Raw genomic sequence first — 15115 nt, forward strand, 5'->3', positions numbered from 1 at the left:
AGTTTAATTTGTCATAAGAACCTTTAATAAGGAATCAGTGACAGGCCAATAGATGAATCAACCACAAGACCACTCAATTCCACATATTGTCAGTGACCTGAACCAAATAATAAAATACGAAGTTGTCTCTCAGTGTCACTGAGCTTCTGTTCCCCAGAAACAAAATGCATGATGATTGCAAGTGGTTAAACTGAAGCAAAACTTCTCAAAACTCTCTCAGGTAGCATGGATGATGAACAGGCAATGTGGGCAGTCACATCATCTTGTATCGGACCCATTTTGATAGGTATGGTCCTATTTATTTTTCCAAATAATTCTAACGCAAATGTTTCCAACTAATACCTAAATACATCAAGAGAAAGTTATCTTAATAAAGGAATTCAAAAAAGATCTGAGGGTTTGGGATTGTCTGAAGGCTCTACTTTTAGCCAAATATTCTCATTGGACTGTATTCTAATATAGACTACTAACTATGGATGGCAGAGCCCTGAATTCAGTGGGGTTAAATGACCTCATGCCCAAAGCCCCCAGCACAGCAGATGGCACCTGTTCATGTGCCTGACTTAGTGTGAATGACCTCCCTTCTGGAAGGCAGATGTGAATGCAGGGGAGGTCTGCTTCAGAATCTCGGGGTTAGATTCTTCTAGTCTCTTCCCTGCCCTCGTAAGGGTTTCTACAGATGACTTCCTTCGGGGCTCCAGGAAAACAGGTCCTGTGCATGAAGTGAGTCCCCAGATCAGGATGTCCTGAAGAAGCCAGGAAAGGTCTCCTTAGGTGTAGCTTAGAATTTCACCCCACTCCACAGGAGAAGATGGAAAAATTGCTGCTTCCTTATGATGACAGAGCCCTCCTGATTAGAAAGATAAGGCAGAGTGGGATGTGTGAGGGGCTGTCTGTGTGCATTTGTTGTTTGTGTTGACATAAAAGTCAAATAAATAAATAAAACAAAATGAAAACTAAAAGGAGGACAAAAAAACTCCCAGACCTCTCCCATCGAGGGTTCCACACCCCATGGGCTCCTGGACTAGTCCTCTGTTCTGTAGTCTTCCATTCATGTGCAAGGAACAATCGACATTTCCTGACTTAATGGACATAATCTGAATACTTCTGTAAAAGCATCAGACACGAGATCTGTAAAAGTCAAGGGTAATCACTGTCAGAAAATGATGTTGGTGGCATTCGGAATCCCGCTACGATTTTCTGTCACGTGGCACACAGGTTGCCCACAGAGGCATTTTCCAACCTTTTCCATACTCCAGCAACGCAAGTGTGACTCCAGCTTTGCTGACCTCAACGCCATCTGACATGAATTTATGTAAATTACAACGCTGCCACAAAACGTCTGTTTCATGGACCACCTCCTCCTTCCTTGCTCACAAATATGACCTTTCACCTGTTTAACACGAAGACCTCCTATACCTTTAGCTTTCTGTTCGTCATTGATTCCCTCCCCTGACAGCAAAGGGCAGGATTTCCAATGCCCGTGGATCACTGACTGGCTCTGCAGGGAGCTGATCAGCACGCAGGTACTTGCTGCAGCAAAGCCGCCCAGGAGCCGGAGGAAAGGGCTTCCTGGTGGGGAACGGCAGGAGCAGAGGGCCCTGACCGAGTCTGGGGGAGACGTCCTGCCGCTTCCCTTCCTCCCATTGGTCAGTGGTTAGGAAGGAGACTAGATTTGCAGAGGAAAGCATGCCATCACTTGACAGAAGAAACCATCTGGGTCTTCAGATTTAGATGCTGGATTGACTTGACCAAGACTTGGCATGGTGGAGGCTGATGGGTAGGTGAGACGTTGGCAAGGGTATGACTGAAGCGGGTGGACAGGGCAGGCTGCCTGGGCTAGGGCAAGAAAGGACAGCAAGGAGTTGACAGCTTGGGGCAGGGAGTGCCCAAAGGACTAGGGGGAGGGGGAAGAGATTTAGGAGGCATGACCCATGCAACTGTGCCATCAGATCGTGGTAAGCAGCGGGGAGAGGTGCTGCCAACAGGTCTCTGTTTATGGGCACCAGGCATGCAAGAAAGATGGAAAGGAGGAGGTCAGGGTCAGCCACAGGGTCTTAAACAGACACATTCAGTCCTAGGGCACCAGGGGTGAACTCGGTCCCTATGTATCATCTCTTTCTAGATGCCCTCACGCAAAATACAATCAGGGGGCCCCCTTCCTGAACATGGAGAGATGGGCGTGAAATATATGCGCCTGTGACTTCGATCATATTGGAGACTAGAAAAATCTTAAACACAAACCAAGGAGCTTGCTTTTGGGGCCAAGTAGTGCTGACGATACGGTAGAAAACAGCAACAGTAAACCCCCCTCCCCAAACCCAATACTCTGACATGAAAATATCAGAAGGGATTATGTAATCAGGGTAGCAGAGGTCATCCCAAAAGCAATGTGCTAATTACAAAGTAATGTTTCTTTTATTAAATAAGATCATGACTTTTAAAGCATTTAGTACAGTGCCTGGCTCTCATCGTCCACCAAGCCCAAAGGGTAGCTGTTGCCAATGTATGAATCACTGCAGCAGACCCGGTTAAGACTTCTATTTGAGAACCTTTTTGTCAGTCATTTATTTCATTAAGATATGAGCTTTTGAGTAATAAAAAGACATGGCTTAAAGTTCAGATTACTTCCCAGCGCAGCCTGACCTTTCTCAAATTACTAAGACTTGTGACATTTCTCTGAACAAAACAGTGATGCACAAACAAAGGCTCCTGTGGGAATGAGATGCCCAGAAACATCCTTCCTCTCATCTCGGGAAGCGCTTGCTGACAGCGGGGAGGCTGGAGCCGCAAACGCTTCCACTTTGAGCACATGGTCTGTCCGCTAGGAAGAAGATGGAATGGGAGCCAACCTGTGTCTTCCCAAATTTCAGTGCCACCCTGCACCTCTAGTCGCCTTCCCAACCCCTTTCCCTGTCTGGCTGGAAATGACATTCACTGGTTGTGACCTTGCTGTCCTGTGTGGTCGGTGTGGTTCCAACTCGAGAAACAATTACAGATGCTATGGCCCAGGTCACAAGAAAGGAGACCGAGATAGCTTCTGGACCCCAGCTGCGTTCCGTCTGCCGTACACAGCATGTTGGAAATTTTTAATTTGAATGCCTTTACCAGGGGACATTGCTCTCAAGTTTACCCCAGTCCCCACCACTCCCTATTTCCTGGTTTGAGTTAATCAAGTCTGTTACCTTGGAGTCTAAGCCATCTCCTGTTTCCTCCTGTCATGGCCTTTAGTCCTGCCCATGGAGGGGAGCCTGGGTCTACATATATTACCGTGGCCACCTGGACCAGCTCGGCTCTGAGACACCTCCCTGCCGTGGCCCAGCTAGCTCTAATGTGGCAGTGCTAAGACAAGGGAACCAAATGCCATTCTGGTGTCGATGTGACAGCTGTATATATTGACTTGTATATGTGGACAATATATATAGCTTATCATCTGTATATATTAACTTCTGACTATGTTCAGGAAGAAAAGAATAGGAAAAATAATAGTTTGACCTCTTTAAGAAACCTCAGCATTGAATTAAGTTAAAAATTGCTTAGTCGTCTGCTATGCTGCATTAATGTAATTTTAAAATTCTATACATCAGAGTTGTTGAAGCAGCTCTGATTTTTAATGTTGGGAAGAGAGATTAGATCATGTAGCTTCCCTGGAACTCTATTGATTAGGGGATAAGGTAGGCTTTTCTGTTTGTTCTTTCTTTGTTTTGTTTTATGAGCTCAAGAAAAACAGCCTCTCAGAGGTCTCCTTCTGGACCTAGGAGAACCCGATTTCTCTTGTAACTACTTCGTTAGGTTCATGAGAGTCCTTTCCTGAATAAGGATCTTTTTAGCCAGTGTGTCCAGGGGCACAGCACGGAGGTCATCCATTCCCAAAGATCCTAGAGATAGGTATAATCTTCTCAATGTTCACAGAGGAGGACACACGCTCAGGGGAGGGACACCCCTTGCCCCAGTCACGCAACCAGCCACTGGACTTGGTTCAGGGTCACTGACAGTCGAAACAGGCTCTTTCTTCCACCTGGTGCAGCCCCAGGCAAACGCCACTGAGTCACACATCTAGTCACGGACCTCAGCGTCCCTGGAGGAGGGGACGGTTTTGCAAAACTGCAGAGTTTGGGGGAAATACAGGGAAAAAAGGAAAGAAAACAACTTGCAAAAAGGATCTTTGAACCTCAGTCCAGGATTCTTGGCTCCAGTACAAGGCCCTGGCCTGCCAGGAGACTGCGAGCTCACTCTGCATACCGAGTTGGTAGTGGCGCCGGCCTGGGGCCGACTGACCGTGAAGGGAGCAGAAGCAGGGGTACCTACCGCCTTCGAACTCGGTCTGGCAGTTCCCCGAGGTATCGTTCAGGCTCTCCTCCTCGTTGATGATGATGTTCTCGATGTCCTTCATTGTTAAGTGGTCCCGGAAGGCGTGATAGAGGATGTGCTTCAGCTCCTCCAGAGTTATCCTCTGCATGTCGAACTGTGGAGTGAGATAAAGAGCAGTGAGAGGGACCTGGGCACATGGGGGTGAGGATTCTGCTCGGGGCACTACCCGTAAGCCCTAAAGCCCTAACTTTCTGAGGCTCCTTTAGGGAAACCTGTGCCAGCTTTTCAGGACATCAGATGAGCAGTTTTCCATCTTGTTCAGCTCCAAGCATTCTTGTGAATGTGCAGTAACTTATTGGGAATACAGTGAGTACAATGTATCCTCTTCCACTGAGATTCTTGGAGAAAGAAAAAAAGCCACCTGCTAGTTTGGTTTCCTACTCATCCAGCCATCTGCTGTCACCTCCTGTATACTTGGGAGTTGTGTCATACTTCAGACAATGCATACGCCTCGAAAACTTTTATGGTCTCCCAAGAAGCCAGCGATTCCCATCTTGATTTAAGTATGTATCTCGTTCTAACAAGACAAAGTACAAGCTTAAAGCCATGTTTATAAGCAAGAGCAGCCGAAGGGGAGGTGTAGCATCCCCGTTATGTTCTTCCTCTCCCGATCACAGCATTATGCTTTCCCACCGCATTGCTCTCGGGCTCAGTTGTGGCACTTTCTTAGCCAATGAAATGCGAACAGAAGCCACACACGCCTCCTCCAGTAGAAAGCTTTAAGAGCCAGTGTGTGTGGGTCTATCATTCATTCTTTTCCCTATGTCATGAGAACAGCATGTCCTAGAGAGGAGCTGTTCTTCTATCTGAGTCCCAGAATGAGGATAAAGTAGAAAATTTCTGCAGATGTCCCATAAAAGAAAAATAATGTGAGTAAGAAATGGCCTTTTTGTTATTGGCCAGAGAGTCTCTGGGCTTCTTTGCTACCAGAGCGTAAGGTGCTTTAAGTCAACGATACACACAGAAGACAGGCTACCATTATAAAAATTCTAGAATGTGGCTTCTGAGGTCAGGCAGTGGGAAATAAGAAAACTTATTGGAGGTTAGAAAGATAATTCTTCTCATATAGTAGCAATACATTTGGTAAAATCGTTGCCTGTGATAACCTCTAAGACAGGCATGTACTGAATGTGGGTTTTGGAGGAAAAAGTTGAGGAAATAGCAGCTCTGGTTGCACATGGTTGTGTCTGACAGGGTGTTACAAGAAAGAGCTGAGCTCAGAAAAGAATTGATCAGTTTGCAAGCCAGGAATAGACAACTCAAAAATTCCTGGACTTGCAGGAAAGGAAGTAGTTATTTCTCACCTCCAACTAGGAAGAGATAAAATTGAGAATTGCTTTAAATAACAATACAGGTCTATTAAAACAAATGGAAGTGTCCCTTGTTAAAGCCTCTGACGGGGTTAGGCTATTCTCCCAGGAAGCTGGCTATTAAGTTTAGAGAGAAGTGTGTCTCAAAAATAATAGTGGATGTGGCTATTTGCAGAAACCAACTGGAATCAAATAGATAAAAATTCAGTCGACTAAGTTGTTGAGAGAGCTGTACTGGTCAAGAGCCAACAGCCTGGGATTAAAAGACTCTTAAGACTCTATGATCTTTGGGCTCCCAACCTTCTAGGGGCATACGCCATTATGAGTAGAAGCCACACAGATCCGAGAAGGACCTATTTTCCAATGCCCTCATTAGATGAGTACAAAGGAGTGAAAAGGGCTGGATCGCCCAAATGGTGAAGCTGGGAATTATGCTTGGAAATATGCAATAAAATCTAGAGTAATTTCCAGAATGCAGAACTAGGACTTAATTAAAGAATATTCCTCGCTCCAAGGTCTGCCCAACAGGATTTCAGAATTACTCTGAGTATTCAGACTGCTATGCACCTTCCATTTTTAAAATTTTTTCAGTTCATATGTCTACTAGGGAAGCCACACCCATATTTGCTGTATCTTATGAGATTCTAGATATCGAGTCTAGCGTTATTAGATGAACTTTTAGGGTGTGGCTTGGGGAGGAGTTGAATATATTTTATGGGTGAAAAGGAGGGAATAAATACTTATGAGCAAGAGGGTGGTCTGTGAAAGGTTATATTATTTTGTTTCCTCTCCCTGTGAGAAAATTATATCTCCCTGCCCATTAACATCAGGCTTTGGCCAATTAAAAGAGAGTGAAGGTGGTGTATCAATGTGACAAAAGTCGCAAAACACATTGAATATTCTGCTATTCCTCTTTATATTTTTTCTGCCACAAAAACATGTACACCCAATAGGGGTCATTCCTCTGGGGACCTAGACTGAATACAACATAGAGCTAACCCATGAAGGGCATGAATTTGAGTGAGAAATAAACCCTTGTTTTTAGCCACAAAGACTTCGGGATTTCTGCAATATAACTTAATTTAGAATGAATACAGAAATCAATGTTTTAAGTTAGTCCAGATTATGATAAAAGAATGTTTTAGACACTTTTCTTTTCATGCTTTCTTTGTAAAGTAGTTCTAACAAATTAAACCGGGTGATTGAAACTTGCCGGGCATCTAAATGACTCAAGTTCAAAGCTACTTCTATGACTAAGAGCAACCGAAGAGGAGTCTGTAAAGCGGTTGTGCTTCCTGCATCCCAGTTTATTGACTATAACTGTAAACCTTGAGATGCACTCGGGATTGAGCCTTGGATTTGACAGGGGACCAAGGGGACACTAGCCTGGGTGTGGGGAGGGGGCTGGCTAAGTGTGTGGTGAGGGTGACGGACCTCATAGATGAGCAAATTGGTACCTTCCTGCCACGGTCAGGTATGAAGAGTAACAAAATCAAAGAGACTCAAAATATGAGTAGCCACTTCTTGGAAGACCAATCAAAGGACTAGAGTTCATGAAAAATCCCTAAGCAGCTGAGAGCTGGCTGAAATTCAGACAGTAGGTGAACAGAATTGGCCAGGGGCTATGGGAAGGGCAGGACAAATGCAGATTCCAGAAATCTACAGCTCTCCTTTTATTTGGCTATCTGGGTCATACTTTAGGATATTTAAACAAAATTAGTTGAGTAGAATTCCATGTCAACACAGATTTGTCTTTTACAAATTTAAAGGAAATTACTATGAAACTATATGAATATAATGCCAATAAGCATTTCTTTCATACTTATCAGTCCATTTAGTTTTTCTAGAATTTTGTATTTTTTTTCCAGGAAACTAGTGAAAAGATTTTAATTATTATTAGCATGGAACTACACACAGTAGTATCATAATTTTAAATTTCTCCCAATACATCTTATATCCCATTTTGTATTTATCATCTTACATGGTTTTATTTCCCCTAGGTTTTATTTTTATTATTTTATTCTGTTTTTAGTGAATCCTGTTTAGAGGATGTGACCCACACATCTCTTATTTTTAGGAACATAAGGAGTTTTCCATTATGGTGGAATTTCTGTAAAGTTAATTACACAAATATATTTATCTTTATTAATCATATTATGTAGACTTATAGTTATAGTCTGTATCTTCTGTAACCTTGCTTTTTGTGTGTGTGTATGACAGAGACAGAGAGAGAGAGAGAGAGAGAGAGACAGAGAGAGGGACAGATAGGGACCGGCAGGCAGGAAGGGAGAGAGATGAGAAGCATCAATTCTTCATTGTGGCTTCTTAGTCTCCTTAGTTGTTCTCATATGTGCCTTGACTGGGGGCCTACAGCAGAGCAAGGGACCCCTTGCTCAAGCTAGTGACCTTGGGCTCAAGCCAGTGACCTTGGGCTTCAAGCCAGTGACCTTAGGCTCACGACAGTGACCATGGGGTCATGTCTATGATCCCACACTCAAGCCAGCGACCCCGCACTCAAGCTGGGTGAGCCCATACTCAAGCTGGCAACCTTGGGGTTTTGAACCTGGGTCCAATGCATCCCAGTTTGATGGTCTATTCACTGTGCCACTACCTGATCAGGTTATAACCTTACTTTTAAAGGATGACTTCATTTGTCAAAGACCACGAGTAAAATACTGAAGTCAGTGAAGAGAATTGTATCTCCATAAATTGTTCTCATAGTTCTAATATTTCAAATGAGTCCTGATATTTAAAAAAATATATGTTAAGGATTATGGGCCTGATATTTAAAGAAATAGTTTTAAATTGTTTTAATAATTTTAAAAATAAATTTAAGTGGCTATTCTTTAGTGCCAAAAGATTGATTTCCTAACTTAACAAATAGTTTCCAATCACTCCATGCCAGATAGTGAGACATGGGTACAGAGGTAAGCAAGATAGAGACAGAGATCTTGCTCTCAAAACACTAGCACATGAACAATTTTAATTCAGCGTGAAACACACGGAAACAAGTGAGCCACAGGATGGCTTGAAAACCCCTGGGGAAGGGGGATTGGGTCCCAGAAGTCATGCTGGAAAAGGCCCTGGCCACTTGGCTCAGTGGTAGAGTGTTGGCTTGGAGTGCGGGAGTCCCAGGTTCAATTCCCAGCCAGGGCACACAGGAGAAGCACCCATCTGCTTCTCCACCTCTCCCCCTCTCCTTCCTCTCTGTCTCTCTCTTCCCCTCCTGCAGCCATTGGAGCAAAGTTGGCCCGGGCGCTGAGGATGATTCCATGGTCTCTTCCTCAGGCACTAGAATGGCTCTGGTTGCGGCAGAGCAACGCCCCAGATGGGCAGAGCATTGCCCCCTGGTGGGCATGCTGGGTGGATCCCGGTCGGGCGCATGCGGGAGTCTGTCTGACTGCCTCCCCGTTTCCAACTTCAGAAAAATACAAAAAAAAAAAAAAAGATTATAAGGAATAAGAATTTGCCAGGTTGGGTGGGGTGGGGACAGAGGAGAGTGGGAGGAGGGGGGTGGGGAGAAGGGTATGTCAGCTAAAAGGACACAACACCAAGACCTAGGGTGGGAAAACTCCACGTGTTCACTGGCCATGTGCTAAGCTCCTCTGAGGACAGAGCAGTAGGAGAAGGTATTGGGGGGGTGTGATGAGAGCTGTGGTAGGATGCTAATCAATGGAGAGGTCTCCATTGTCTCCATTTTGACCTGTAAGCCATGGTCGAAACTTAGTTGTTTTTTGTTTTTATGTTTTTCCTGTGGGAGATATACATACCATAAAGTTGACCATTTATCCATCTTTTAGTGTACAGTTCAGTGGTATGAAGTACATTCACAGTGTTGTGCAACCATCACCACCATCCTCCCCAGAACTCTTTGCATTTTCCCCACCCTTTACATACTACTTCCGCATTCCTCCCTCCCCCAAACCCAGGCAACCAGTATTCTATTTTGTATAGAAAGTCAAGCAGGAATTTGACTGCTCTAGGCGGCTTGTGCAAGTAGAATCATCCGGTTTTTGTCCTTTTGTGACTGGCTAATTCACTCAGCATTATCTTCAAGGTTCATCCCTGGTGTAGCACATGTAACATGCTACAGAGTTTTATTCCCTTTTAAGGCTGAACACTAATTCGTATGTCTGTGCTACATGATTAATCTAGTCATCCATCCATGCTCACTTGGCTTGCTTCTACCTTGTGGCTATCATGACTAATACTGCTATGAATACAGGTAGAAAATACCTGCTCATATCCCTGTTTTCAGTTTTTATTTTTTAAAATTTTTTTTTGGTATATACTCAGAAGTGGAACTGCTGAATCATATGGTAATTCTATGTTTAATTTTTGAGAAGTAAAGCTTGGTTTTATCTTTTGGGTAAAATGAGATACCGCCAATGAATTTCCATCAGAGAAATCACTCCATCAATTCTGAGCTTGAGAAAAGATGCTCTTTGCTGGTACAAAGGGCAGAACAACCAGATAGACTAAAGCAATAACAGGTTTAGAGACTACGGAGGGCTAGGGGGGGGGGCAGAGAGAATTCAAGAGCATGTAGGAGAGAGGTGGATAAGACGATGAACCACTGTGTGTGGAATCTGGAGGAGAATGAGCCGATTAGAAAGACGCCTGGGTTTTAAGTTAGCTGAATGGTAACCACAGGAAAACAGGCTTAGAGAGTAAGGTGACAAGTTAAATTTTGGATGTATGCACTGGAGGTTCCAGAGGGACACCCCGATAGAACAGCCTAGGAGGCAGTTGGACGTACAGCTCTGGGCTAGTAATACAGATTTGGAAGTTGTTTGTAAACAGATGCTGATACAAGTCATCAGAAAAGATGGCAAGATCCAGGGAGTGAGAAAAAGCCCATGGAAGGCACTGTGAGGACATCGAGATTAACAGGTGGGCTGGCTCCATTACAGAACAGGCAAGGTGCAGGTGGTACTGTGATTTATAATCAACATATGCTTTGGCTTTCTGTCCATGGTTCCTGGCTCACAGACCCCAAAACCTTTGGAATTTCCTAAGTGATAAGTGTAATGGGAACATCTTTTGTTATAATATTTGTCCTCGGTTGGAAAGCCCCTAAAAGGTGGGGATGCTTGTTGCCAGGGAAACCAAGAATGAACAGAGGGCTGAAACTTCCGGTCTCATCCTGACTTCCTGGGAGAGGATAGGGACTGGCAATGGAGTTCAGTCCCCAGGGGCCAATGATTTCATCAATTCTGCCTATGTCATGAAGTCCCCATAAAAACCTAAACTGAAGGAGTTCAGAGAGCTTCTGGGTGAGTGAACCAGAACATTCCCACGTGCACCAGGCCCCCTACTCCACAAGGACACACGCTCCTTTGACACACTGGGCTCTCCCCCATGTATCTCTTCATCTAGATGTGTCGTTTTGTATCCTTTCTTATCCTTTGTAATAAAACCAATGAGTAAACTGGTTTCCTGAGGTCTGTGAGCTGCTCTAGCAAATAATCGGAGCAGAAGAGAGGGTAGAAGGAACTTCTGACTCCCAGGCACACCTCAGAAATATTGCAGGTTCGGCCCCAGACCACCACAATAAAGCAAATATCACCGGAAAGCAAGTCTCACGATTTTTTGGGTTTGTTTCTCACTGCATACAAAAGTTATGCTGACACTGTGTATTACGTATGCAATAACATTATATCTACAAAAAGCATGTACTTACCTTAATTAAAACTATTGCTAAAAAATGCTAGTCATCATCTGAGCCTTTAAATCTCATGAACCAACCTCTGCTAGCATCAGATTTTTTTTTCACGTCCAATTGAATTTAATGATATAGGTGATATAGGTTAATAAAATCACTTAGGTTTCAGCTGTCCCATTCCGTAGTACTCCATCTGTGCACGGCACTGTGCGTTCACCCCCCCAAGTCAAGTCTCCCTCCATCACCATTCGTCCCCGTTACCCTCCTCTGCCCCCCCCCGACCCCTTGCCCTCCCGCAATCCCCACACCGTGGCCCGTGTCTATGAGCTGTTTCTCCTCTGCTTGAGGCCGTCCCTTCTGCAGCTTCCTCACCTCTCTCAGCCGTCACAGAACTGAAGAGAGTAGGGAGGGCCTCGCTCTAGTTAGGCTTTGGCTCAAGGGAATGTTGCGGCTGGTTTGATTTTCTTTCCAGGCCACTCAAACTCATACCAGCGATAAGCCTGTTTCACTTTCCTATCATTTGTGTGTTAACTAGGGTGTCGCTTTTCATTTCCGTCAGGGCTGTTTCCCCTGCCTTCACCTCCTGGCCGTTGGCCACAGGCGGCCTCGCTGTCGGCCGTCTCTGCGTTCACACGCCTTCCTCACTGGGGCTTAATCACTCCTAGCTTTTGCTTTACAGTGAGAGACTCGCAATTCTTCCTTGCCCTGGAACACTCAGAGGCCCTTGCAGGGTTATTAATGAGCTTAATTTAGATAGTGTTGTGTCTCTCTCAGGGAACGGAGAGGCCCCAGGAGAGTGGGGGGGGAGGGCCGGTCGGTGCAGCAGTGAGAGAGAACACACAATACTTATCAATCATGTTCGCCGTCATATGGGCGCAGTTCATGGTGCCCAAGTAAATATAATAATAATAATGAACAAAAGTTTGAAACAGTGTAAGAATCACCGGCACGTGACACAGAGACACAAAGTGAGCAAATGCTGTTGGAAAGATGGTGCCGACAGACTTGCTCAACGCAGGGAAGCCACAAACCATCAATTTGTAAAAAAAAACACAAATTCTGCGAAGCACAATAAACAAAGCACAACACAACAAGGATGGCCCCGCATTCAGAAGCACAGGTAACAACCTGCACCTGCCGTTGGCCACTGACGAGAAGGGCAGCCTCGTGGGACCGTGTGCTTCGGGAATCTGATGCTGTCTCAAGGGTGGATAGTATCAGAACTGAGTTAAATTCAATCATTAGGAAATAAAATAATCCAGTCACAATAAGTAGATAAATAAATAAATAGGAATTAAGCTCTGGCACACGCTACGCTATAACATGGACGGCAGTTGAAGACCTTGTGCTAGCTAATAAGCCAGTCCCATCCTGGCCGCGATGCTGAATGATGCTGCGTCTGTGGGGCACTCAGAGTGGTCCAGTCCACAGAGAGAGAGGAAAATGGGAGCTGCTGGGCTGTGGGGTGGGGGTGGGGGTGGGGGGGAATGGCAAGTGAACGTTTAAAGGGTAAAGAGTTTCTGTTTGAGAAGTGAAAAGACTCTGGTAGTGATGGATTCACAACAATGTTAATATGCTTAACCCCACTGACTGTACACTTAGAAATGGTTACAATGATCAATGTTATGTGTTGTGCATTTTAGGACAATAAAAAATTAAATTAAAAAAAAAGGATTGAGTTGAATTGTAAGCAGGGCAACCAGCTGGTGTTAAGAGAACTGTTTTGTGGTGTTGGGCACAAACTCACAGGTTGGAATTGGGTGCAGAACCCTAGTGTGCCTTTATCAGTATATAAAATCAGACATAAAAACAATGTAAAGGCCTTCTGTTGAAAAACAATCTATTTTTGATATCAGTATGGCTTATTTTCTTCTTGTGTGGAATTTCTACTAAGCGTTTGCCTCCCCTTTGCTTTGTAAACTCTCTGTGTTACATTAAACACATCTCTTTAAAAAAAAGGTACGTCTCTGATAAAGAGAATGAAGTTGGGTTCTTAAAAAATCTAATTGGGGCTTTGCCTTCCAGTGGCGGAGTCTAATTACATTTTCATATATTGTTATAAACACGGTGATTTCATTCCCTGCTTTCCAGTCTTCAGCCTTCCTTATTTAGGAAACAGAACAAAACAAAGCCTACAGTTGTCCTAGTTTTGATTATACTGGAGAATATCTTCCCATTTATGAAATGCATTACTTAAGCCATATTTTCTTACATGATCAAATTCAAGAAACAAAATTGCATTTTCTCACCTTTTCTTGTGTGTGACAAGAAAATGTATACACCTTACTTTCCTGCTTCTTACCTGACATGTGACAGTCTTTGTAAGTTGAATTTGAGATTTATGATGACACATTTTCTACTATTTGCACGTTTTTTGGAATGGTAATTGGCTTCCACATTTAATTTTTTATTATTATTATTGAATTTATTGGGATGACATTGGTTTGCAAAACTATACGGGTTGCAAGTGCACAACTCCGCACACCGTCATGTGCCCACTGCGTCGGGCGCCCGCAGCCTCCGGCAATGTCTCTTGCTGTCCCTGTTTTTCTTTCCCTCTGCCCACCGCCTCCTAGCCCGACCCCCTTTCCCTCTGGCTCTCACCACATGGTTGACCGTGTCTGTGTGTAATGTATATAGGCTTCTAGGCTGATCCCTTCACTTTCTTTCAAGCAGTCCTCCCTCCGCCCTCCCCTCTGGCAGCTGTCAATCTGTTCCATGAGCCCATGTCTCTGTTTCTATTTTGTTCATCAGTTCATTGTGTTCATTAGATTCCACATACGAGTGAGGTCATATGGTACTTGTCTTTCTCTGTCCGACTTATTTCACTTAGCATACTATCCTCTAGGTTCATCTATGCTGTCACAAAGGTAAGATTTCCTTCTCTTTTTTACCGTTGTGTAGTATTCCATTGTTTAAAAATGTACCATAGCATTTTTATCCCTTCATCTATTGATAGACACTTGGGCTGTTTCCAGATCTTGGCTATTATAGATAATGGTGCAAATGAACATAGGTGTCCATATATGCTTTTAATTTAATGTTTCAGGTTTCTTAGGATATATTCCCAGGAGTGGAATTGCCGGGTCAAACTGCATTTAATTTTGTAACAGAATTTATAACGGGCTACTGCTTCATTATATTTAATTGATTTGAATGCTCACTTCCATTTTTCTATGACCATTCCAACCCTGAGTACCTGAATTTCATCCAAGTATCTGCTAAAAAAAACACCTTTTAAAAATAGTTTGAGAATGAAGCACTCATGAATATTACATTGTCTGAGTTCTTATAATTTGATAATACTTTACCCCTTCTCCTAGGACTGACGCTGTGTTTGGTATACAATTCTAGAATAGCGCGCAATTTCCTCTCAAAGCTCTGTGGAAACGCCCCCTCTTCCTCCCGTTGCTTAACGTGGGAAGGAGCAAAGGGGTTGGATGGTGGCCTAGGTTTTTACTTTGAAGATTACTGCTTTTTCCTTCTTGGACCCTTGCAAGAATATTTCTTTTTCCATGGAATTAAAATAAAAATGGTTCCCATGCTATGTTAAGCTATATGGTTTTTCATTTATCTTAGCAGGAGCTTTTTGTGAGGGGTCTTTTAATATTTACATCCATAGCATTTTCTGTCTCACGGCTATTTCCTGGAAACCACTTTCATTATTGTCTTTCTCCTGTTCTAGCCAATAAGCTCCTATCCCTGAAACACAAACCAGTCTTGATTAATTTCTATTCCTGGTATCCATACTTTTCAACTGTAATAGTTT

General features: G+C 43.8%; 1 protein-coding gene across 6 annotated transcripts in view; it reads right to left on the bottom strand.

The window, feature by feature from the left end:
- CALN1 (calneuron 1) overlaps positions 1-15115 on the bottom strand; it is a 528997-nt gene that overhangs the window by 18938 nt on the left and 494944 nt on the right. For all 6 annotated transcript variants that reach the window (XR_010751157.1, XM_066382462.1, XM_066382463.1 and 3 more), the window contains one exon: positions 4309-4465. Coding sequence is in view for 5 of the 6 variants with exons in the window: in XM_066382462.1 (XP_066238559.1) it covers positions 4309-4465 (157 nt within the window). In the remaining variant the exon portion in view is untranslated. The remainder of the gene's footprint in view (positions 1-4308; positions 4466-15115) is intronic.

The sequence above is a fragment of the Saccopteryx leptura genome, chromosome 4, assembly GCF_036850995.1.
Source record: "Saccopteryx leptura isolate mSacLep1 chromosome 4, mSacLep1_pri_phased_curated, whole genome shotgun sequence".
Classification (NCBI taxonomy): domain Eukaryota; kingdom Metazoa; phylum Chordata; class Mammalia; order Chiroptera; family Emballonuridae; genus Saccopteryx; species Saccopteryx leptura.